This window comes from Lepidochelys olivacea (genome assembly GCF_965140295.1).
Source record: "Lepidochelys olivacea isolate rLepOli2 genome assembly, chromosome: 10".
In the NCBI taxonomy this organism is placed as follows: Eukaryota; Metazoa; Chordata; order Testudines; family Cheloniidae; genus Lepidochelys; species Lepidochelys olivacea.
Window position 1 is genome coordinate 50,703,069 of NC_140420.1, and position 26,161 is coordinate 50,729,229.

General features: G+C 42.4%; 1 protein-coding gene across 1 annotated transcript in view; it reads right to left on the bottom strand.

Annotated features, from left to right (window-relative positions):
* UBE2Q2 (ubiquitin conjugating enzyme E2 Q2) overlaps nt 1–26,161 on the bottom strand; it is an 80,219-nt gene that overhangs the window by 21,871 nt on the left and 32,187 nt on the right. Inside the window, exons 3-5 of the mRNA XM_084642004.1 lie at nt 20,089–20,193; nt 15,966–16,022; nt 13,219–13,359 (exon numbers count right to left, since the gene is read on the bottom strand). Of these exons, the coding sequence (XP_084498130.1) occupies nt 13,219–13,359; nt 15,966–16,022; nt 20,089–20,193 (303 nt within the window). The remainder of the gene's footprint in view (nt 1–13,218; nt 13,360–15,965; nt 16,023–20,088; nt 20,194–26,161) is intronic.

Here is a 26,161-nt window from a genome sequence, read left to right on the forward strand (position 1 = left end):
GTCTGCCCAAGAAGAGAGACTGCTAAAACTACCTGCAGGGAAGGCAGGGGGGAGGCCAGACTGAGACGGGATCAGTCTGAAAAGAAATAACTGAAACTCTGAACCACAGAAACTTTGCAAGCTGCCTAAAATAATATTTAGGGTAAGAAATGACATTTTGTAAACTGTTTCTTAAGTATATTGAGCTTATCTTGCGTACTTTGTTTTATTTGTTCAGTAATCTGCTTTGTTCTGTCTGTTCTCTTATATTCACTTAAAATTCATTGTTTGTAATTAATAAATGTGTTTTGTTTATTATTTAACCCAGTTTCTGTAATTTCTAACTGGGGGGCAAGAAGTCATGCACATCTCTCTTCACACTGGGGAAGATGGCAAATTTTATGAGCTTGCGCTGTACAAATATTTCTATACGGTGCAAGACAGTAGTATTTTGGGTTTGTCTCCCAAAAGGGGTGGACACATGCATGCAGGGGGAAACATTTCACACAGAGCTGACTTCAGTCTGTGTCTGCAGCGGGGTGTGGCCCTACCAGATCTGCCCCGCAGGCTGTAGTTTGCCCTCGCCTGGTGTCAAGGCTAGAATACATGCAAACGTAGTCAGGATAAATATGTAAAAATCAAACTTTAAATGTCTTTAAACTTTTAAATGATAACCAGAATTCAAAGCAAAACCTAGAAAAGGAGGAACTTCATGTTTACCTAGCACTCCACTTGAGACTAATTTATTATCAGCATAAAACACATCCACGTACTGTAAAGTTATGGATTTTAACATATTCAGTATTTTCCTGTACTTGAGTGGTCCAAAATGCTGGTGAAAAATCAGGATAAACCAAACAGCTTTGTAAAATCCAGCTTTTCCAGTAATAAGAAAGGTAAAAATCAAACCCAAAGGGCTTATGGATGGCAAAACATTCCTACCATAAATGCAGAGAGCTAGTAACACTCCTGTGTGTGGAACAAGCTACACTACCAAAAATACCGGGAGCTCTTGCTAGCACTGCTATGTCAGTCAGGGATCACAGCTCTTCCCAGCCCTGAAAGACACAGCTCTGCCAACAGAAGTCCAAAGCGTAGACCTGCCAAAGGATATTACTCTTGGACCATCCATCTTAGTATTCCATTGGATCTGAATACACAAACTGAAATTCCACTTGTTTTTCTTAATACATAGGACTTGTGAAATATGGTCTGCAATCAGGCATGTAGACAGATGCTCCTTTGAAGCTCTGTCTCCTTTCATTTGGTATGCAAAGGTACACAAATAAGGAGGCAATACTACAAAGGAACCATGGTTCATTGTCCAGTTAAAAAGGGTCTTTTCCAACTCCTCCTTCCCCCTTAGAAATACCCTCCTCTTCTGGTCACCCATAGGGGAAGGGCGCAAATCCCTCTGCTGACCTGGTCAGACCCTCCCTGTTTCCTAGGTGGACCAGGTAAACCTTGTGTGTGCATGGTGGAGGGGGGAGCCTTTACCCTGGCAACTGACTACTTGTTTCCATTAAGCCAGACAAAGAGCCCACCTCTTAATATGCAATGGGGGTATTCTGCAGTAGCCTTTGCCTCACTAGTTAACGTAACTGGGCAGAGAAGAGGGTTTTATTGCTGTCTAGCAGTTGCACATGGATGGAACTTTAAAGATACTCACTAGAGATTCCATATAAAAGCTGTATTAGATGAAAGTTCAGACTGCAAAATGAAGCACTGAAGGCTGTAAATGCAAAGTTAAGGTTGTCCGTGCAACCAGAACTCACAAGGGGACAGAGTTATGATACAGGATTGTGTGGTTTAACAGGTGTGGATTCAGAGAAGCACAACCTCACGTGCTGCAGAATAGGAACGATATATAGTGAATGAGAGGGATCATCAGGATCCTTGCCTCATGAAGTGCAGCGTCCATATAGGCCACACACTGAATGAGACAGCTTTTTCATATTTATCCTTTATCTTCCAAGAGTACAATCTAACTATAATCTTTAAGGTGATTTTTCTTTAGAGCATCTCAGTTCTGTAATGTTCCTTTTTAAGATGTGTGCAGAGACATGAACAGGAAGAGAAGGAACAAAAAACACCTGGCCATTTAATATTTAAGTGACAGTTGTTGAAGTTTGGGTGTCTTGAAGTTTACACAGGCAAGGTAAGCTAAGCCCTGGTCTACACTAGGACTTTAGGTCGAATTTAGCAGCGTTAAATCGATGTAAACCTGCACCCGTCCAAACGATGAAGCCCTTTATTTCGACTTAAAGGGCTCTTAAAATCGATTTCCTTACTCCACCCCTGACAAGTGGATTAGCGCTTAAATCGGCCTTGCCGGGTCGAATTTGGGGTACTGTGGACACAGTTCAAACGGTATTGGCTTCCGGGAGCTATCCCAGAGTGCTCCATTGTGACCGCTCTGGACAGCGCTCTCAACTCAGATGCACTGGCCAGGTAGACAGGAAAAGAACTGCGAACTTTTGAATCTCATTTCCTGTTTGGCCAGCGTGGCAAGCTGCAGGTGACCATGCAGAGCTCATCAGCAGAGGTGACCATGATGGAGTCCCAGAATCGCAAAACGGCTCCAGCGTGGACTGAACAGGAGGTACGGGATCTGATCGCTATATGGGGAGAGGAATCCGTGCTATCAGAACTCCGTTCCAGTTTTCGAAATGCCAAAACCTTTGTCAAAATCTCCCAGGGCATGAAGGACAGAGGCCATAACAGAGACCCGAAGCAGTGCCGCGTGAAACTTAAGGAGCTGAGGCAAGCCTACCAGAAAACCAGAGAGGCGAATGGCTGCTCCGGGTCAGAGCCCCAAACATGCCGCTTCTATGATGAGCTGCATGCCATTTTAGGGGGTTCAGCCACCACTACCCCAGCCATGTTGTTTGACTCCTTCAATGGAGATGGAGGCAACACGGATGCAGGTTTTGGGAACAAAGAAGATGATGATGATGAGATTGTAGATAGCTCACAGCAAGCAAGTGGAGAAACCGCTTTTCCCGACAGCCAGGAACTGTTTCTCACCCTGGACCTGGAGCCAGTACCCCCCGAACCCACCCAAGGCTGCCTCCTAGACCCAGCAGGCGGAGAAGAGACCTCCGGTGAGTGTACCTTTTAAAATACTATACATGGTTTAAAAGCAAACATGTGAAAGGATTACTTTGCCCTGGCATTCGCAGCTCTCCTGGATGTACTCCCAAAGCCTTTGCAAAAGGTTTCTGGGGAGGGCAGCCTTATTGCGTCCTTCATGGCAGGACACTTTACCACTCCAGGCCAGTAACACGTACTCGGGAATCATTGTACAACAAAGCATTGCAGTGTGTGTTTGCTGGCGTTCAAACAACATCCGTTCTTTATCTCTCTGTGTTATCCTCAGGAGAGTGAGATATCATTCATGGTCTCCTGGTTGAAATAGGGTGCTTTTCTTCAGGGGACACTCAGAGGAGCCCGTTCCTGCTGGGCTGTTTGCCTGTGGCTGAACAGAAATGTTCCCCGCTGTTAGCCACGGGGAGGGGGGAGGGTTGAGGGGGTAGCCACGCGGTGGGGGGAGGCAAAATGCGACCTTGTAACGAAAGCACATGTGCTATGTATGTAATGTTAACAGCAAGGTTTACCCTGAAAGAGTGTAGCCACTGTTTTATAAAATGTGTCTTTTTAAATACCGCTGTCCCTTTTTTTTCCTCCACCAGCTGCATGTATTTCAATGATCACAGGATCCTCTCCTTCCCAGAGGCTAGTGAAGATTAGAAAGAAAAAAAAATGTACTTGTGATGAAATGTTCTCTGAGCTCATGCTGTCCTCCCGCACTGACAGCACAGACGAATGCGTGGAAGCAAATAATGTCAGAGTGCAGGAAAGCACAAAATGACCAGGAGGAGAGGTGGCGGGCTGAAGAGAGTATGTGGCGGGCTGAAGACAGGGCTGAAGCTCAAATGTGGCGGCAGCGTGATGAGAGGAGGCAGGATTCAATGCTGAGGCTGCTGGAGGACCAAACCAGTATGCTCCAGTGTATGGCTGAGCTGCAGTAAAGGCAGCTGGAGCACAGACTGCCACTACAGCCCCTGTGTAACCAACCGCCCTCCTCCCCAAGTTCCATAGCCTCCACACCCAGATGCCCAAGAACGCAGTGGGGGGCCACCGGCCAACCAGCCACTCTGCCACAGAGGATTGCCCCAAAAAAAGAAAGCTGGCATTCAATAAATTTTAAAGTTGTAAACTTTCAAAGTGCTGTGTGGCATTTTCCTTCCCTCCTCCACCACCCCTCCTGGGCTACCTTGGTAGTCATCCCCCTATTTGTGTGATGAATGAATAAAGAATGCATGAATGTGAAGCAACAATGACTTTATTGCCTCTGCAAGCAATGATCGAAGGAGGAGGGGAGGGTGGTTAGCTTACAGGGAAGTAGAGTGAACCAAGGGGCGGGGGGGAGGGGGGGTTCATCAAGGAGAAACAAAGAACTTTCACACCGTAGCCTGGCCAGTCATGAAACTGGTTTTCAAAGCTTCTCTGATGCGTACCGTGCCCTCCTGTGCTCTTCTAACCGCCCTGGTATCTGGCTGCGCGTAACCAGCAGCCAGGCGATTTGCCTCAACCTCCCACCCCGCCATAAACGTCTCCCCCTTACTTTCACAGATATTGTGGAGCCCACAGCAAGCAGTAACAACAGTGGGAATATTGGTTTCGCTGAGGTCTAAGCGAGTCAGTAAACTGCGCCAGCGCGCCTTTAAACGTCCAAATGCATATTCTACCACCATTCTGCACTTGCTCAGCCTGTAGTTGAACAGCTCCTGACTACTGTCCAGGCTGCCTGTGTACGGCTTCATGAGCCATGGCATTAAGGGGTAAGCTGGGTCCCCAAGGATACATATAGGCATTTCAACGTCCCCAACAGTTATTTTCTGGTCTGGGAATAAAGTCCCTTCCTGCAGCTTTTGAAACAGACCAGAGTTCCTGAAGATGCGAGCGTCTTGCACCTTTCCCGGCCATCCCATGTTGATGTTGGTGAAACGTCCCTTGTGATCCATCAGAGCTTGCAGCTCTATTGAAAAGTACCCCTTGCAGTTTATGTACTCGGCGGCTTGGTGCTCCGGTGCCAAGATAGGGATATGGGTTCCGTCTATGGCCCCACCAGAGTTAGGGAATCCCATTGCAGCAAAGCCATCCACTATGACCTGCACATTTCCCAGGGTCACTACCCTTGATATCAGCAGATCTTTGATTGCGTGGGCTACTTGCATCACAGCAGCCCCCACAGTAGATTTGCCCACTCCAAATTGATTCCCAACTGACCGGTAGCTGTCTGGCGTTGCAAGCTTCCACAGGGCTATCGCCACTCGCTTCTCAACTGTGAGGGCTGCTCTCATCTTGGTATTCATGCGCTTCAGGGCAGGGGAAAGCAAGTCACAAAGTTCCATGGAAGTGCCCTAAAGCATGCGAAAGTTTCGCAGCCACTGGGAGTCGTCCCAGACCTGCAACACTATGCGGTCCCACCAGTCTGTGCTTGTTTCCAGAGCCCAGAATCGGCGTTCCACAGCATGAACCTGTCCCATTAGCACCATGATGCATGCACTGGCAGGGCCCATGCTTTCAGAGAAATCTGTGTCCATGTCCTGATCACTCACGTGACCACGCTGACGTCACCTCCTCGCCCGGTATCGCTCTGCCAGGTTCTGGTGCTGCATATACTGTTGGATAATGCGTGTGGTGTTTAATGTGCTCCTAATTGCCAAAGCGAGCTGAGCAGCCTCCATGCTTGCCTTGGTATGGCGTCCGCACAGAAAAAAGGCGCGGAACGATGGTCTGCCGTTGCTCTGACGGAGGGAGGGGCGACTGACGACATGGCTTACAGGGTTGGCTTCAGGGAGCTAAAATCAACAAAGGGGGTGTCTTTACATCAAGGAGTATTTCAGGCAGGACTTCACGGAGGGTTCCAATAAGAAATGGTGCACCTAAGTTATTGTTCTTATTGGAACAAGGAGGTTAGTCTGGCCTCTGATTGATACAGGGCTAGATTTACCTCGCTGCACCTTCTCTGTGAGTGACTGCAGTGTGACCTAGAGGAATGAGTCCCCTAGACAGGGGTGGGGGGGAAGCAAATGAGTACAAAACAAATCTGGTCTATTTCTTGTTTTGATCCACTCCATCTATCTTTTAGATCTTTGGCTGGCAGCAGACGGTGCAGAAGGACTGCATGCCATCCACATCTCATGGCTGCCTGGCAGAAGATGATGCAATAGGACTGCTAGCAATCCGTATCGCCTGCCTGCTCACCATAAGACGGTTCAATAGGACTAACTGCAGGACTAAAGAGAATGACCTGGTCAAGTCACTCCAAATTTAGTCCCTGCGCCCATGTCTGGCCAGGCGCTCCTGGCCGACATGGCCAGGAGCACCTCGGACACGACGATGACGGCTACCAGTCGTACTGTACCGTCTGCTGCCACAAGGCAAGGGGTTGATGCTGCTGTGTAGCAATGCAGTGCCACGTCTGCCAGCACCCAAGAGACATAGGGTGACGGTTACCTGAGCGGGCTCCATGCTTGCCGTGGTATGGCGTCTGCACAGGTAACTCAGGAAAAAAGGCGCGAAACGATTGTCTGCCCTTGCTTTCACGGAGGGAGGGAGGGAACGGGGGCCAGACGATATGTACCCAGAACCACCCGCGACAATGTTTTAGCCCCATCAGGCATTGGGATCTCAACCCAGAATTCCAATGGGCAGCGGAGACTGCGGGAACTGTGGGATAGCTACCCACAGTGCAACACTCCGGAAGTCGACTCTAGCCTCAGTACTGTGGAAGCACTCAGCCGAGCTAATGCACTTAGAGCATTTTCTGTGGGGACACACACACTCGAATATATAAAACCAATTTCTAAAAAACCGACTTCTATAAATTCGACCTTATTCCGTAGTGTAGACATACCCCAAGAGTATGATCTTTTAAAGAGTTGCTTAATTAAGCTTTGCTTGTTCAGAAATCAGAAGACGTTAGGTCAGGTGGACATGGTACAAAGCAAGAGTGTTATAGCATGTGGCACTGCTGTTGCTCTTTGCAAATGAGATACTGTTGCAACAAGAGGAACTGGAATTGGTCACATGAGCACGTTTGATATAGTTGGTATAACGGAAACCGGGGGGTGGGGGTATGATTCCCATGATTGAAATGTTAAAAATCAATGGTTAGAACCTATTTAGGAAGGATCGAGTGGGCAAAAGAGGAAGGGAGTGGCCTTCTATGTCAAAAATGGCAATACCTGTTTCCAAGTGAGTCACTGATCACTTGGAATAAAGTGATCTTGAACGCTTATGCATCAATGTCCTAACAGATAAAATCCAAGATGGGGTATTAGCTGGTGTCTGCCTCAGACCTCAGATCACACCAGAGAACAGGAATACCAACACTAGTGTATCTAGAACATCTGGGAAAGAAAGCTGCATGATCATGGGGGACTTCAATTTGAGTTACACATGCTGGAAGTCTCATGTTGGCAGTACTCAAACATCCTTGGAATTTCTAAATACTATATGACAATTTCCTAACTCAAGAAGTGTTGCATCCAGCACAATGGAATTCTACATTAGATCTCATCTACACAGATAAAAAGGAACTGACCACAGAACTAAAAATTAATGGTAGCTTAGGTACAAGTGATCATTACTTGATTACATTTATCATGTGCAAAGATAATAAAGTCCAGAACAGTGATATACAGATAGATAGTTCGTATTCTAAAAGGGCCAATTTCACAAAGCTGAAAACAAAGGGATGGAGAATGTAATCAGAAAAATGTGAACGATCATTGGAAATTGTTTAAGAGTACTTCACTAGATGCCAAAAAAGCCACAATCAAGGAAGGAGGTCATACTGGTTAAAAACCAATCTGGTTGGGGGGGGGGGGGGAAGCGAAGGTAGCTATATAAAATAATATATCAAAACAAGTAGAAGAAAACGGAAGTTGATAGTAATGAATATAAATCAGAAGCTAGGAATTGTAGAACAATTGATAAGAGCAGCAAAGGGACAAGGAGAAATCTATGGTCAGAAGAGTTAAGGACAATAAAGATTTTTTTTTTAAGTATACACAGGAACAAAAAAAATAAAAATCATAAGAATGATATCATCCACTACTAGATGATTAGGGTACAATTACAAATAAGTGCAGAAAAGGGAGACGTTCAATAAATATGTCCACTATATGTAAATGATGGTTTCTCTGTATCTTGAGGTCTTTAAATCATGATTTGAGGACTTCAGTAACTCAGCCAGAGGTTAGGGGTCTATTACAGGGGTGGGTCGGTGAGGAGGTCAGACTAGATGATCTGATCTTAAAGTTATGAGTCTGTGTAGTGATATAAAGTGGATGACACTTTCCATTCCACTAGTATCTCAGGAAGTTGTTAAACAGCAGCTACTAAAGTTAGACAGTTTAAAAATCAGCAGATCCAGATCATCAGCTTTTTCAATACTCTTGCATGCAAGTTGAGGAGCTTGCTTGGACCATTAATGCCGATTTTCAGTAAGTTCCAGAAGACTTGAAGAAATCTAATGTTGGGGAAACCGGATGACCCAAGTAATTATAGGCCTGTCAATCTGACATCAATGCTGGGCAAGATAAAGGAGTGGCTGATACAGGACTTTATTAATACAGAATTAAAGGAAGGTGATATAATTAATGCCCATCAACGTGGGTTTATGGAAACTAGATCTGGTCAAACTCGCTTGTTATCTTTTTTAGGATATTACACATTTGGGTGATAAAAGCAATAGTATTAATGAAACCTACTTAGATTTGTGCAAGGCATTGACTTGGTACCACGACATTTGATTAAAAGACTATAACTATATAAAATTAACATGGCACATATTAACGGGATTAAAAACTGGCAGCTGCTAGATTTCAAAATGTAACTGTAAACAGGGAATCATCGAACAGGTGTGCTTCTAGTGGGGTCCCACAAGGACTGGTTTTCAGCCCCATAACATTTAACATTTTTATCCATTACAAAACAAAGTCACTAATAAAGTTTGCAGATTACACAAAAATTGGGGAGTAGTAAATAATTAAGAGGACAGGGCACTGATACAAAGCAATCTAGATCACTTGGTATGCTGGGCACAAAACCAATATGCATCTTAATATGGCTAAATATAAATGCATACATCTAGGAACAAAGAATTTAGGACATATTTACACAATGGGGGACTATCCCGGAAAGCAGTGACTCTGAAAAAGATTGAGGTCATGGTGAACAAACAACTGAACACAAGCTCCCAGCAGGACACTGTGACCAAAAAGAACTAATGCAATCCTTGAATGCATGAACACGGGAAACTCTAGCAGCAGTAGAGAGGTTATTTAACCTCTATATTATATACTGTGTCCAGTTCTGGTGTCCACAATTCAAGTAGTATGTTAAACAATTGGAGTGGTTTCAGAGAACAGCCATGAGAAAGATGCAAGTATTAGAAAACATGCCTTACAGCGAAAGACTCAAGGAGCTCAAACTATTTTGCTTACAGAGATGGTGAACTGCTAATAGTCTATAAGTACCTCCACAAGGAGCAGATATTAAATATGCTCTCCAATCTAACAGAGAAAGGTACAACATGATCCAATAGCTAGAAGTTGAAGCAAGACAAATTCTGATGGGAAATAAGATGCATTTATTTTTTTAAACAGTGAAGGTAATTAACCACTGGAACAACTTACCAAGGGTTGTTGTGGACTCTCCATCACTGACAATTTTTAAATCAAGACTGAATGTTTCTCTAAAAGATCTGCTCAGGGAATTATTTTGGGGAAGTTCTATGAACTATGTTATAGAGGAGGTCAGACTAGATGATCATGATGGTGATCCCTTCTGGCCTTGGAATCTATTAATCTATGAAAAAGAGCACAAAGCAACCAGTGAAACTCTGGATTCCAATACCCACTAGGTGCTGGTGCTGACTGTCAGAAAGACCTTACTAAATTAAACTGCATAGAACCTTGAAGCATAACAAATATGGGTAGACTGGTACATAGTTTTATTTGGGATCCCAAATAAAACTAGTTGTAGTTATCGTCCGCTTCCTCCTTGTAACATTAAATTATTTCTAATTTGAAGGTTTGATGAGTATTAAAATTTGATTCCTTTTCTAATTCCGTATGTACTTGTTTGTTCTGCAATCCTCTGAAGATAAAGTGAACAGTAATTGTGTAAAACAAGGTAGGAATTTGGGATTTGCCTTTGTGCCTCAATGCACTGGGAGAATTCTCCATCATACTGTACTTTAAGAAAAGAAAGCCTAATGCCAAGGAGTTTAGAGTCAAAGTTCATTTTTTTCTTAGTATGTAGGGCACATTGCACACCATTTTAGAATCAACATTCTGCTATGGTTCCACCTTCTGTTGTCGAGTAGTGTGGCAGTGGACACTAATGCAAGTATGAGATAAATTAATGCAAGTTCTCTTTTGGCTCAGTGGTGGATCTGTAGCTTTCAGATCTCAACTCCGAAGGAACAAAATCCTTTAAGGCATTTAACCAGAACAGGAGCTACTATTTCTGGTGACCCACAAAAATACTGTGGCTCCTTACAGGAGCTGAATACACCATTCTCTGGGCTCAGATGACCTTGTTGATGCTTGTGCATAAAAAGGGTGTGTTGGCATAAGAAAGCTATTATGTAAGTTGAAGCTGCTGTTGTGGAAAAAAAACCCAGCAATGTTCATTTCAGCTCCACAAGAGAGAAAGAGAGAAGAGGAAAGCCAACGTTTGCCAAACGGAAGTACAAAATCTGTAAGGAAAGAAAATTCACAGCTTAACCATAAAGAATAAAATTAACACTATGGGACCTATTTTCAACTCCATTTAATTTCCACAGAAAGTCAGAGTGACTGGATTGTGTCACCTCACACTGTTGTGCAAGTTTTTGTTTTTTTAATTATGATTACTGTACCATCATTATGAGATCATGAATTTTACATATACATATTCCTTTAAGTGATGTCTATCCTGAAGCTCTAAGTGGTTGTACACATTTTTAAAAAGTTATAAAAAAAATAAATCAAGCTTTAATGGTTAAGTCCTTGGATGGCAAAAGCTGAGTCCAGTTTGACTTTGCTTAATACTGCTTTTTTGCTTCTAGATACTTTCTGCTATTTTTTGCAGTGAGATAGCTGACCTATATATATTTTAAAGACAGAAAGTTAGGGATAACATTCTGAACTGCATAACTTTCCTGACCCAAGAACCTGAACTCAGGGTATGGGAATACAGAAGAATCACTCAACAAAAAGCACAGTCCCCTCCATTCAGCCACCCTATTTCCTTCAATCCACCACCTCAAGAAAAGCACAACTCTCAGAATACTCCACCAGGCTTAACAAATTCAACCAGTGTCAGACTGATGAGGGGACAGGAACAGTTCTAGTTGAGGAACCTTCATGGTGGATACCTTGCAACTGAATCACTCCATTCTGAAAAGCAGAGTGCAGTGTCTCCACTTATTTTAAAGCGTGATGGTACTGAACAGGAAGAAGCAGTCTCAAGTAGCCAGATCCTAAATTATCTAGGGCTTCACAGGTGTCACAGCTTAACAATCGCAAGAAAAGCTTAAAATAGATCTGGATACGTCCCTGGCCCAGCTACTGAGATTGTATTATTGGCTCCAGCCATAAGCAGCACCACTTTTAGTCCAATATTTTCATTCTAGTCAGATGACAGTCTCCAAATACCAATATCTACTGAAATACCAACAGCAAATCAAAGATTGCTTATGAGTGGGACAGTCATGATAAAGATTTAGGGACAACACAGCTGGAGTATGTAGAAGGTCCTCAAAAATCCCACTCAGAAAAGCGTTGAAGAAGATACTATACTGAACCAACTATATTTTGTTTTATAGTAAGCAGGTCATGGTCTCTAATTTAATTTCCATTTCTTTGGCAGGAGTCTTGGTTCCAGGAATAGAAGGTTTCAAAAGCTGTTTTATTTGAATCACCTCAGCTTAAAAATCAAGAAAAAAAATCTTGACTTAAGAGATGTTATGCTAATTTTTAGTAAGAAAAGAAACTCCCCCACAAAAAGAACTGTATTTCATTAACAGGTCATATAATTCCCTCCCACAATGAACCTGTGGGAGATGGAAGATAATTTGGCAGACAGTGTGATTTGCTACATGAAGTTCCCCAAACCTCTGAGGAGAGGACAGATGCTACAAGGCTAAGCAGTGCTTTCACTGCTATATTTTCTGGAGTTATTTCTGCTGGCTTTCCAAAGGATGATACTGTAGATCACAACTGCTCCCAGTTCTGCCTCCTGAAAGTGATACCTACAACACTAACACCTCAACTGCAGTGAGATTTCCACCATCAGAAAGAAGGAAGGTGTTTTGCAGCCTACAGCTTGCCTTCTGCGCTTATCAAATAGATTTTGCTAGTAGTCAAGCTTCTTTGATATACTCTGTGCCAAAGTGAAGAGGGTGATAGGACTCAACCTTTTCTTCAATTTTTAAATAAAGTACATAAATGTGTAAAAAATACTTTAGAAAGTGTAAAACTGCAAGTACTGATTGCATTAGAGATTACTGTACTTTGCCTTTTGTATCTTTAATTGTTCTTAAGAGGTATGAACAACAGCTCTCACCTCACAACCTAGCTGCTTCCTGTTGATTCTGAAGAGAGAACAGTCCTCTTCTCAGAGGAGGCAAGTAGGAGACAGACTAGGGAGAAGGAAAACCAGCTAGCTAGATACCTTTGGCAAGAGACCTAAGAAACGTTACAAAGTGTGAAAAATGGATTTGGTGTAAAAGTTTTTTCACTCTCACCAGTGTGAAAGTCATTTTTCAGATGAAATGCCAGAAATTCTTTAATATCCCTTACAAAACAAATTAAATTTAAATTGGCATTTTCCAGCTCAGATGAAACAGGCACGCCATGGAGCACTTTGAAGTTGTCACAGTGCCTCTTTGGGATCCAGGCTTCTAGCAAAACCCCCTCAGAGTGAAGGAATTTGAGAAGACATTAGGGTAGCGATCAGTTCACTTTGGAGTTTTAGAAGTCTTTACCAAACCAGTTTAACAGAGTTTAGCTTCTCCTCTTAAGTTTCATGGCTTGAGGCTTCTTTTCCCAACACATGGTAAAAGTCAGCTACAACATTTGCATACACAGTAGCAAATTTTATTTGCTAGATACATTGCAGCAGAACCCAGTGCTACATATAAGTGTATTAAGTCCAATACCTAAGTACACTTACATTTAGGTGGTCTTGTCTTTGATTCTTTCTGATTTTTTCTAAAATTGCAAGGTTCTCTTTTTCAATGCCTTCATCCTCAGATTTCTTTCCATCAACAGGCTCTTCTTCCTTCATGTCATAGTGATCTAGATCTTCAATGTCCTACAAAATTGAGGAAAATTCACTGAAACATATGAACTGTAAATCCCAGTTAGCACAAAAGATTGCTCTCCATGCTGGGGCTTGGGGGCATAAATGGTATACTCTGATGAATACCAAATTAGTCATCTTTTGATGCTACTTTTATTTTGCCTAGATTTTGCTATCACCATTAACAGGACATTCTCTTGTAATTTAGGGAGGCTGTGTGATTGTACACAAGGCCCAGACTCGTCTACCCTTCTGCTGGCAGAGACTCTGGTGGCAAAAAGGCAGCATTGCGGGAAGGGGAGGTTGCAGTTTACCAGTCCATTGAAATAGGTAGAAAAACAGGGGTCTAGACCACCTCTGAAGGGAGCAGAGGGAACGTGACCAGAGAAGCTGGAAATGAACCTGTCTAGAGCATCCTCGACAGAATCTTAAATGCAACTTTCCACTTCCACAGTAGAAACTCAGAAGTTGTAAAACTTTTACTAATCCACATCTGGTGCTTGCCAAACATGGAAGACAGAAAAACAAAATACAATTTGTGTGGGGGGGGGTGGAGGGTGAGAAAACCTGGATTTGTGCTGGAAATGGCCCACCTGATGATCACTTTAGATAAGCTATTACCAGCAGGACAGTGGGGTGGGAGGAGGTATTTTTTCATATTCTCTGTGTATAAATAAAGTCTGCTGCAGTTTCCACGGCATGCATCTGATGAAGTGAGCTGTAGCTCACGAAAGCTCATGCTCAAATAAATTGGTTAGTCTCTAAGGTGCCACAAGTACTCCTTTTCTTTTTGCGAATACAGACTAACACGGCTGTTACTCTGAAAAAAATACATTTAGTTCACTATGTGAAGCTTTCATCTGAAAGAGGCCAGAGGGAGCATCTGCATTACATGGACATTAAAAAGGACAGAGGAGATTATGTCACGGTTGAAGACATTAGACTACAACTCAGATCTGGGTTCAAATCTCAGTTCTACAGTCATTCTGACCTTGGACAAGTCATTTAACTTCTGTGCCTTTAAAAATAGTGGGGATAATACTTCCCTACCTCACAGGGTATTGTGAGGCTAACATAATTATTTGTAAGTTGTTCAAGTACTATGATTATGAGAACCATGCAAATACCTAGATAGGTAAGTTCGTAAGTTACTAAAAAGCAGGATTTGCTCTAGGGTTCTTGTCCAAGTTTTTCCCTCCTGCCACTGTTGTGCTTCATTTGTCCCCCAGATGACATCCTCCTTGCTAAAAGGAGGCTGAATTTCAGTAACGCTGCAAGTATACAGGATGTAACATACTTTGGAATCCTTCAACACAAAATTAAGTGTTATTTACTCAAGAGTCCAGACTGGGAGTATACACCATATGCTGGGAAATCTTGAGGTAGTAAGAGATGACCTGAAAACTAGGAAAGGTTTTGGAAGTGTCTTCACTTACTTGGTGCATTTGACAGCATTTTGTATGCATTTCCCATCTGTGAGATTCTTTCAGATGAGAGAAACATTTTTAAAAGGACATAATCATAAGCAGTGCTACTGGTATAATACCCCAAATTATATGGTTTTAAAAATTGGACTAGATTTCAAATGGATTATGTCCGACACTCATCTGTCTTCAGGGAAGCACTACATTGCTTCTATATAGTGAAGACAACCCTTTTGCCCAGTGTCAATTGTACAGGAAATAGGGGTTTGGTTGAAAGCAAGCAAGTTCTAAGACACTTCTAGAAATGCTCCAACACTAGTCAGTCTGCTTTACCTAGTAGCTGGCCACAGCAGACTCCTTTAGAGTTATTCCATTCCATGAGGTACATGTATTTAGGTTCTTTTTGAAAAAGTTGTATTAATTCTCTATTCCAAAAACAGTTCCCTTGTTGTATTTAATATCCTTTTTATTTAAAATATAAATTTTAAGCCTGAGTAGTTCTTGTCTAATAAAACCTTTATATTGTTTAAACACAGACATTTGTTTCTCTTTGAGCCATTCTAGCATATTATGGAAGTAATTTGAGGTGGGAGTTGCATACATGACGGAGCTTATTAAAATTAGCACCATGTTGCTATACAATCATATTACCCACTTAAAGTTTGGTCTCTGCTGTTTCACACTTTGCTCTACCTCTTCAATATATCTGAAGTTAAGGGTTTGTGGTTTGTTTTTTTTTAATTGTTCAGCTGATTTATGAGAGTTAGTGAACAAATTTGCTCCCAACATGAAGCCTCAGTTTCAACTTGGGAAACCTTTTAAAACATAAACAAAGCCAGTTCATAGACTATTTGAAATAAGGGTTTACAGTGCAAACTTGCTGATATGGCACAAGCTTTTTATATACTGTTGGAACAAACAATGAACAGATGTCCATGTTTCAATATACAAATACCTCATCCTCAGCAGAATACTTTGAGAAACTATATTTTCGTGGATGAAGGGTTATCTGAGAATGTCAGGTAAAACTTCAAAGTTTTTGGTCAACGTTCATACTGCAGCACTTTTCAGAAGGCCATTTTTTGCTAGGAATATGTGCATTTTGTTTACATTAGCAATCAAGGCAAGGATTGTGCAGCCTCTTGAACACAAACATCAGATTTACAACAACAACAATTTCTCAGAAGCACATACTTCACCCATATCTTCTTCCTCCTCCTCCTCTGATGTTACTTCTTCCGTCGTTCCATTCTGGAATATAAAATTAGGTTTCATGAATTGTATGGATTTTTTTTATTTTTTTTTTTTGCTTAGCATCACAGTAGCAGCTCTGGTATGGCAGGAAAGAAATGCAGTACATATGAAAATTTACATTTACCAAGATTCACACAGGACTGCAGCTTAATCTAAAAGGATCAAACAGAAAGGTGAGGTACACCCAGTTTTATTTACTCCCTTACCAGGAAAAGTGGTAGAGATAGATTTATGTGCAAAGTTCAAGTTAACATGCTGCCATGCCATTATTAGCATAGCTATTGTAACATTAAATCTAACAAAGTGGGAGCTTAAAAAGGATATAATAAAAGGACATCTATTTAAAGACAGTGGTTAACTGTGGTAAACTACTAAAATGAGACAGATAGCTTTCTGAGGTCATGACAGTCATCTCTGTTTTCAGAACATTCAGAGTCCACATGGATCCTATGATGGCCTCAATTAAGTCATGAGCTAACTAAAATCTGTTTACTTCTATAGTAAATATGAATTGTGCAACAATTATTATAAAATACTGACTATGCGGTTTAGTTCAAATTTTTAATGAATTGTCACATATTATATGGAACAGCAAGTTGAATCAATTCTTCAGTAATTTGCTGCAGATTATCTCAGGTTTGCCTCCAGTTTGCTGGTGTAACCAGAACTGTTCAGTGAAACTACTTCCTTTTATGATGATCTAGTCACTTACAAGTCCATCTCAGAGTGGAGTTTCCTTTTCCTTGTGTGTAACTGGGGAAAGACAGATATACTATACAACTATAATCTTGCTCATCTTTAGTCACATTCCAGTTTAGTCATTACTATAAGTTATGTTACCACATGACAACCATCTGCTGTTCTAGAGGAGTTTAGAAGCCATGTTGTTATCTTAATACATACAAATAAAAGGAATATTCTCAGAGCCGATTACATATACTTAGGGCTCTAACAAAATTTACAGCCATGAAAAATGCATCATGGACCATGAAATCTGGTCTTGTGTGCTTTTACCCTACACCAGTGGTTCTCCAACTTTTGTACTGGTGACCCCTTTCACACAGGAAGCCTCTGATTGCGACCCCCCCTTCTAAATTAAAAAAAAACCAAAACATATTTTTATATATTTAACACCATTATAAATTCTGGAGGAAACATGAGATTTGGGTTGGAGGCTGACAGCTCACGACCCCCCATGGAATAACCTCAAGACCCCCTGAGGGGTTCTGACCCCCAGTTTGAGAACCCCTGCCCTACACTATACAGATTTCACAGGGGGAGACCAGGGTTTCTCAAATTGGGGGCCCTGACACAAAAAGGAGGTAAGGGGTGGGGTCCCAAGGATATTTTAGAGGGGGTCGCAGTATTGCCACCCTTATTTCTGCACTGCCTTCAGAGTTGGGCAGCCAGAGAGCAGCGGCTGTTGGCTGGGTGCCCAGCTCTGAAGACAGTATCCTGCCAGCAGCAGCACAGAAGGAAGGGTGGCAATACCATACCGTGCCATCCTTAATTTTACACTGCTGCTGACAGTGGCTCTGCCTTCAGAGCTGGGCTCCTGGCCAGCAGCCACCGCTCTCCAGCTGCCCAGCTCTGAAGGCAGAGCCACTGCCAGCAGCAGTGGTGCAGAAGTAAGGGTAGCTGTACCGCAACCCCTCCTCCCCCTCAATAAACTCGCAAGCCACCCCCCCAAATCCTTTTTGGGTCAGGACTCCTACAATTACAACACCATGAAATTTCATATTTAAATAGCTGAAAACACAAAAGGAGAAAGCCATGTCAGATTTAGGCAAAGGCTCTGTGAGATAGGACCAAGATGTTATCTGCAATACATGGGGAAGTAGAAAAGTGACTCAAGTTGTGTGGGTAAATTATTTAACCAAAGATTATAATAGCTAAAGCAGGAGCAAGTTAGGCTGTCTAAGCAATTTGGCTATGGGGACCAGAAAGTGGAGTGGGTGAATTTTTGAAGCATCAGAGGAAAGAGCAACAGGATGGCACAGCATGGATGTTTATGTATTTGGGTGGAGAAGGGAGGAGTTGAAAATTCCAGGTAACAGCCCATGCTGACAGGGAGAATGGTGGGGTTAATTGTAACACAGCATCTGGGAGAAAAGATACACTCAGTTGTGGCCCTGGGGAGCCTGAGACAGACATATCTGTCTGGATGGTTTTGTTAAGATAGCTAGATATGACATCCAAAGTGGAGAAGTACACTTGAGAGTAGACAGGCCCATGTGAGTGGAGTCTCTCAGGGTTCTATTCTTGAACCCCTCTTCCAGAGAAGGAGATGCTGCCGAAGAAGCCACTGAAAAAGTGGCTGGAGAGGTAAGAGGAGAACCAGGAAAGAACAGTAATGAAAGCCAAGAAAATGCAGGTTAAGAATCAACAGTATCAGAGGCACATGAGAGATCAAAGAGGACTGAATATAGGCCCCCTATGACAGCCAGAAAGAAAATGAGCAAGTGACATCAATTTCCATGAAATGGAGATAGTAGAAGGTAGATTACAGTAGATCCAGTGGTTTGAGGTGAGACAGTTGATGCAGTGGTTGTAGGCAGACTGTTTAAGTTGAAAGATGAAGTAGAAGGGGGAGGCAATATATTAGAGTCAAAGCTTTTGTTTTTAAGATGATGTGGCTTACCAAAGCTTATTCGACCCCTTCCATTCTGTGTACAGAGGAGACTTTTATGGTTTAAGATGAAAGGCTGGCTGTCAGAGGAGTATGAGTTGGAAGAGAATAGGTGAGCGATAAAGATCAGTGACTACTACCAACAGCAGGAGAGTAGGACTAAATGAAGAGAACAAAATACAACTCTCTCCTTGAAGATGAAGCAGCATGTCAGAAGAGAAGAGGGGACTGAGAAAGCAGTTGAAGATGGCAGACAGACAATGGATTCAAGGAGGAAGTAGTAGAGTCATTTAGGGGGCTAGACAGTAATGCAAAATATAAAGGGAAAGTTTGCATGGGCAGAAGTTCTCTAGATTTTTCTCCAGAGATTTCAATGCCATGGGAGCCATACGGGACATGGCTGGAGCTAAGTACGTTTGTGGAGAGGGGTAGTGGTGGCAGCAGTGCAGTGGGTGAAAGTCAGATTGGGAGGACAGACTAGGGATATGAAGGACAACAAGAACAGTGGAGAATTCAGAGATGTTGATAGTCTGAAAGTCACAAAAGAGAGTTGTGAGATGCTGACAATTGGCCTGAGATCAGGAATTCAGCAAGAGAGGTAATAAAGAGACCCGTGCTTAGTGAAGACTAGGTCCAAGGAATGGCTGTCTTATGTGACAGAGCTGAGTCAGGGACCGGGTTGAAAACTGAATGAGGTGGCGAGAGAGAAGGTAGAAGGCCAATAGGTCAGATGAGACAGTCAATATAATAATTAAAGTCACCATGGATAATGTAGATGACAGATGAAGAAGAGAGGGGAGCCAGGAGTTCTGAGGCAGTAGATGACAGCTGAGTGGAAGGGGAATGGTGGAGTTAATTTTGACAGAGGAGCCCAAAGGATCGCAAATAGGTAGGAAGAGGAGAAGAAAGAAAACAATAATAGAAAAGGCAATCACTGTCAGCATGCCTCTTGCTAGCTGCTTCAGGCATGGGGAGATGGAGAAGGAATGCCCTTTGGTCACTAAGGATCTACTGATATATGCAGTAAAAGAATGAGTATGAAAATAGTTACTCAAAGTTGTTACAGAAGCATGGGGAAAAAAGTCAAACAACGGATGGAAAATATTTTTTGGAATCCCCAAACTAAAATCTTGGGCCAAGTTCACAACTGACAGTCCAGATGTTGTACACATGAACACTTCCCCACAACCTCTCCCTCACTGGGAATTGGGATGGGGGAAAGGGAAGCTGTACATTATTCTGTCAAAGTAAATCCTACAACAAAATTAAAAAGGAAGGACAGGTGCCCTAAGTTTTGGTATAAAGCAATAGTGCTTTGTGTCCAAACACTGGCTCCTTTAAGATCATTCCCTTCCTTCTTGCTGTATACAATCTTGTTAGAATTAAAGAACAGGCTTTTAATTTCCAGTAGATGTCTAGATCTTTTGGATTTACCTGTCCTGTTGGTAATGGCTGATCTAACATCTCAACATCTGGATGTTGAGGAAGGTTGTATAATCTGCAGAGGTCACATATCAATCGCTTCAGTTGTTGAAGAAGCTATAAAAATTAAAAAACAAGTTTTATTTTAAACACATTTCCAAGTTTCTACAGCAGAAGATACTGAACATTCAGCCTATCACTTTAACATGTACATACAGAACTAAGTCCGCACAGTATTAAGTCCAAAGAATGGTAACATAAGTAATTAAGTTCCAGGCACTCATTTTTCTATAATGATCACACTCCTATAAATTCCTAAATCAGAAAACCACCAGCATGGCAAGTCAACAATGGAAACGGTAAAAGTTTTCTGGGTTTCACAGCTCAAGGATCAAATTTGTGCAAGCAATGTCCATGAAGCTGCTCTACCCTAAGAGCAGTGAAATGGATTACATCTCAAGAGGCACAATCTATCTCCCAGCTTTCTGTCTTGGAGAAGTGTGCTTTTTAAATATGAACGCAGCCTGGAGCCATGTGGCCATGGCCTTACCCTTTTCCAACCCACTTTGGGCTAACACACCCCTAGAACAGTGGGAGCTAGCAGTCCCAGTATAAGGAATGAGACTGGCTCTTGTGCAGGGATAAGAGGAAGAGTAATCTCCTCTCCTCACACCTGTCCTCCTGTAATAGGTTCAGGCATAATTTCAGCCCAAATTACTAGAACTATTGGATTCCAGTAGTTCTTAATGTGCTATTGATTACTGTATCTTGCAATAAAGTTATAATATGTAAATGAAGTGACTTCTCATGGTCATGGTATCCACAACATAGGCTGCAGAACTGGGGAGTGGGTGGGACCACCATGATCATGGTCCAACCACCTTTTGGCTGGGCCAAACCTTAGTGACAATGAGACTGGGTGGTGTTGCAACCAGGCACATGGATTGCCGCACCACTCAGATTTGCACTACGTCACAACACTCATTCAAAAATCACAGAGGGCAGATGTAGGTATTCATGGTTCATGTCAGGCTGCTGATGGTGGAGGAAAGGGAAGAGGAGGGTCAGGTGGGGGAGGGGGGAAAAAGAGGGAGGAGATCTATGCCTTTTCCCACTTCCCTGCATAGAATAAATTTATTTCTGCAGATGAGGAATAGTGGCATTAATTTTGCCTCTTACCACTACACTTGAACTGTTCACATGAATTCACTTCCATGATTATTAACATTCCAAACCTCTGAGCAACTCACGAACACCCACTTTAAAAAAACAACAAAAAAAACAACATCCCTATCACAAAATGTTTCCTTCCTTCCTCCTTTCCAAGCCCTCAAACATGAATTAGGCAAAGAAGCAGTGATTGCAGATTATATATTTCCTCTATGTTCCACAAGGACTATGCACTTGTCATAATAATAAAGGGAAGGGTAACCACCTTTCTGTATACAGTGCTATAAAATCCCTCCTGGCCAGAGGCAAAACCCTTTCTCCTGTAAAGGGTTAAGAAGCCAAGATAACCTTGCTGGCACCTGACCAAAATGACCAATGAGGAGACAAGATACTTTCAAAGCTGGGGTGGGGGGAGGAACGAAGGGTCTGTCTGTCTGTGTGATGCTTTTGCTGGGAACAGATCAGGAATGCAGTCTCAGAACTTCTGTTAGTTAGTAAGTAATCTAGCTAGAAATGCGTTAGATTTCCTTTTGTTTAATGGCTGGTAAAATAAGCTGTGCTGAATGGAATCTATATTCCTGTTTTTGTGTCTTTTTGTAACTTAAGGTTTTGCCTAGAGGGATGCTCTATGTTTTGAATCGGATTACCCTGTAAGGTATTTACCATTCTGATTTTACAGAGGTGATTCTTTTATCTTTTCTTTAATTAAAAGTCTTCTTTTAAGAACCCGATTGATTTTTTCATTGTTCTTAAGATCCAAGGGTTTGGGTCTGTGTTCACCTGTACAAATTGGTGAGAATTCTTATCAAGCCTTCCCCAGGAAAGGGGGTGTAGGGCTTGGGGGAAGATGTCTCCAAGTGGGCTCTTTCCCTGTTCTTTGTTTAACACGCTTGGTGGTGGCAGCATATAGTTCAAGGACAAGGTAAAGTTTGTACCTGGGGGAAGTTTTTAACCTAAGCTGGTAAGAATAATCTTAGGGGGTCTTTCATGCAGGTCCCCACATCTGTACCCTAGAGTTCAGAGCGGGTAAGAAACCTTGACAGCACTATAATACAGAAGATGAAGCCTGCAGATAGAGTTCCCAACCCTCCAGGATTGTCCTGCGGCCTCCAGGAATTAAAGATTAATTTTTAATTAAAGTTTATGTCATGTGACAAAACCTCCAGGTTGGCAACCCTACCTGCAGGAGCTGGACATAAGGTACTAAATTGCTGCCAGGCGTAGATCTCCCTTCTACAAGATATTAGGGAGAGAGAGTTTTCCTGCCACTTTCAGAGTGCAAAACAAGATATCTGTTTACACAGATCTTCCTGCATTAGAAGCAGCTAGTTTTAGGCTAGAAAGCCCCAATTCCCTTTAAGTATTTCCCTGTAAGGAGAATCCCTAAGGAGGCAATCTAGCTCATCAAGGCTGCAGAAGAGATCATCAGTCAGGACAATGCAGATACTTCAATTAGTTTATTTTGGTGTTTAGATGCCATGGGGATTAGTAATTATATTTCTTTACATCACTAGTCCTGGAATTGGCAACCATTTTAAAGATACAAGGTCTTGTGATTAGCTGAGCTAGACATACTTACCTTATCCCACTGGAGCTGAAAATCCAGGTTTTCCAACAGCATGAAGCACTTGTTTCTACCTCAGACTGTGATTTTTAGGGACTCTTAGATGACAGAAAAGCTGCTTTCAAAAAGTTTATAAAAAATGGAAATGAGTAAGTGTTTTCCCCCTTTGTAGCCTGATTTCCCTTAAAAAGGAAAGTTACTTGCAGGCAGAAGGCTATGAATTACAGTACCAGTACATTAACAAAAAGCCTAAAGTAGCTCTTTTGTATCTTACTTATGCCACACTTTCTATGTCTCTGAGACATTCAGGTCATCCTGACAACTCCTCATGAATAACATGGGTCATGCCCATAAAGCCTGTGTACTACCACTATACACCTAGAGGAAAACAGTATGTGGTGGAAAGATTTTAGCAACACAGCTGGGAAGACCACACTCCTCATGAGTTGTGCTATTTTTCTGTAGCTTTCTATTTATTTTCTAAAAGCAGCTGACACTTCTATGTATTCTGAATGCTAAGAGTCCTAAGGAGATTAATTAGTGGGTGGAGTGCAGATAAGGCAGCCAAAGGCGGATGATAAATATCACATGGATATCTCTACCACATGCGTATACAGGGCCTATCGGGAGGGTGGGGGGTGGGAGGTGTGTGTGTGCGCACACCTGGGAATAGAATAATAGCACTAAAACTCAGGGATAACTGAGTCAACATTATTTAAAATTTTATTGTAAAAAGTGAATTTTATTGTAAGAGAGCACTCCCCAGTAGGAACATTTCTAAAGGCCCAATAGCTGTAGTTAAACTTCTAAAGAATCTGGTCATTTTTCACATGACTATCTATAGCTTCTGAGCACATGGACTTTTTAAGGCAATGTCTACACTACCAAATCACGTAGACTTAACTTACATCAGCATACAGTCACCGTAGTTATTAAATATCACTTGTGTGCGCCCGCGTGCACTTCGCTTTGTGTTAGCGGTGCGCGTCCTCACCAGAAACGCTTGTATCGACTGTATTATCAGTGTTGGGCATTGTGGGACGAATCCTGAAAGCCAGTAACAATTGATGTAAGCAACGCAGTATGTAAACTGAACAGTGAGTCGACCTAATTACATTGACTCTACGCTGCTCCTCGGGGGGAAGTGGTGTTACTAAATCAGCACAGAAAAGGACTTAAGTCAGCGGGAGCCAAATTTAAGTAAAGACACTTCAACAGCAAGATTGATGCAAGCCAGTTTACACTGACCTAACCCAGTAGTGTAGACTAAGGACTAAGATTTGGCTCTGCTATTACTAGTGGGGGCAGAGAACATACCTATGAGCAGCAGCATAGGGTGGGGTGTGATTGCAGAAAGGAGGAACGAAAGTCTCATTACTTCTGTCCTTGCTTCCCCCTTCCCCCTTCTAAAAGAGAAATAAAGGGGATTACGAGAGAATACAAAGCTACTTTCTGCCTCTCACCCTCCCAATGAGATTCAAGGATGAGAGAAGTTCCCACAGTCAGGGGTTGGAAGGGAGAAGGTTCCCACTCTCCTGCATCCAAGAGGATGGAGAGGAGCCCCTCTTTGCTTCCAGCAATGGAAGTTGGGTGGCTTAGACCAACTTCCAAATTATTTAATCCCTACTAGATAGGTGTGATGTTGCACTCCATATGTTTATGGAAATATGCTTTGACTGTGAATATAATGTAACTGGAATATGCTTTAGGCAAAAGGTCTCTTGTAAGGTATCATTACCAGACTTGTAATCTACTAAGTGTGTTCATACTATTTGTATGAATGTATCATTCTTGTATCTGAAGTGAGAAATATGAAGTATTTCTCTGAAGTCTTATTGCAATTATACAGAGTGTGGGCCATTAATGGTGGTTTAGAATCTTGATGGCTCCCATTGACTAGGACAATTAGTTGTAAGTGGCTCTGTTTACCTGCAAGCCTTCCTGTGTTCCTGAGAGTCAGACTGGGAAGAATGGAGGCTTGGGGTCTCACAAGACATGCGACCATGTCACCTGGTATTGGAATCCATCTTAAATCTGGTGCTTTTCCATTTAGAAGGAGGGGTGGGAACCCAGAGACACAAAAGATTCCCGCCTTGTGACAAAGATATAAAAGGGGGTGGAACAGAACAAAGGGGGCTGCCAGTCATAAGAAACTCCTAGTTACCACCTGAGCTGGAACTAACAAGAACTGTACCGGGGAAAGGATTGGGCCCAGACTAGGAAGGAGTCTAGTCTGTGAAAGAAGCTTATTGGAACACCTCTGAGAGTGAGATATTATCTGTAATCAGTTTCTTAATGTATTAGACTTAGACTTGCGTGTTTTGTTTTATTTTGCTTGGTAACTTACTTTGTTCTGTCTATTATTTAAAACCACTTAAATCCTACTTCTTATACTTAATAAAATCACTTTTGTTTATTAGTAAACTCAGAGCAAGCGATTAATACCTGGGGGAACAAACAGCTGTGCATCTCTATCAGTGTTATAGAGGGCAGACAATTGCGGCATTTACCCTCTATAAGCTTTATATAGAGTAAAACTAACTTATTTAGGGTTTGAATCCCATTGGGAGTTGGGTGTCTGGGTGCTGGAGATCAGTGACTTGCTGAGGAGTTTTTGGTTAAAGCCTGCAGCTTTGGGGGTGTGGACCAGACCTGGGTCTGTGTTGCAACAGGCTAGCATGTCTGACTCAACAAGGCAGGGTTCTGGAGTCCCAAGCTGACAAAGAAAACAGGATTAGGGGTAGTTTCAGCACATCAGGTGACCGTCCCAAGGGGGGGGGGTCTCTGTGACCAAATCCATCACAACAGGTATGGAAATAGTGTACAATAGGCATCTCATCACGTGCTGCCCATAGACTCAGTTATCTCCTACCTTACCCACTTCTTTCTGGATAGTACAAAATACTTAGAAATTCAAGAACACATTGCCTCTGGAGCAGCTCAAATTCTGTCTCAACTGCCCTGTGAGGTATGCAAGTAACCTCATTTACGGAAAAAGAAACAGACATCAAGTAAAACTACTTGCTTTAGGTCACACAGAAAGGCTTCAGCAAAGCTGCGAACTGAACCCCAGTTGACATCAACCACAAGGCCATTCTTTCCCATCCAGTCTAGCTATTTCCAGGGTTTCCCTGCACCAATCTGTCTCAGACACTAGCTCTCCATGATAAGGGTCACCACCACCTTCCTTAAAATCAGCAAGGTTAGCAAGCCACAAATTTCCCAGCAGTCAGAACAATGTATAAAGATGCGGTGATGAAAAGTGTCCGTATTACTTGTGTGACTGAATTTCTCTGGCCAATTTTGTACTATGACCTGCCTGAATGCTCAGTGCCAAATCAGAGGAAGCTA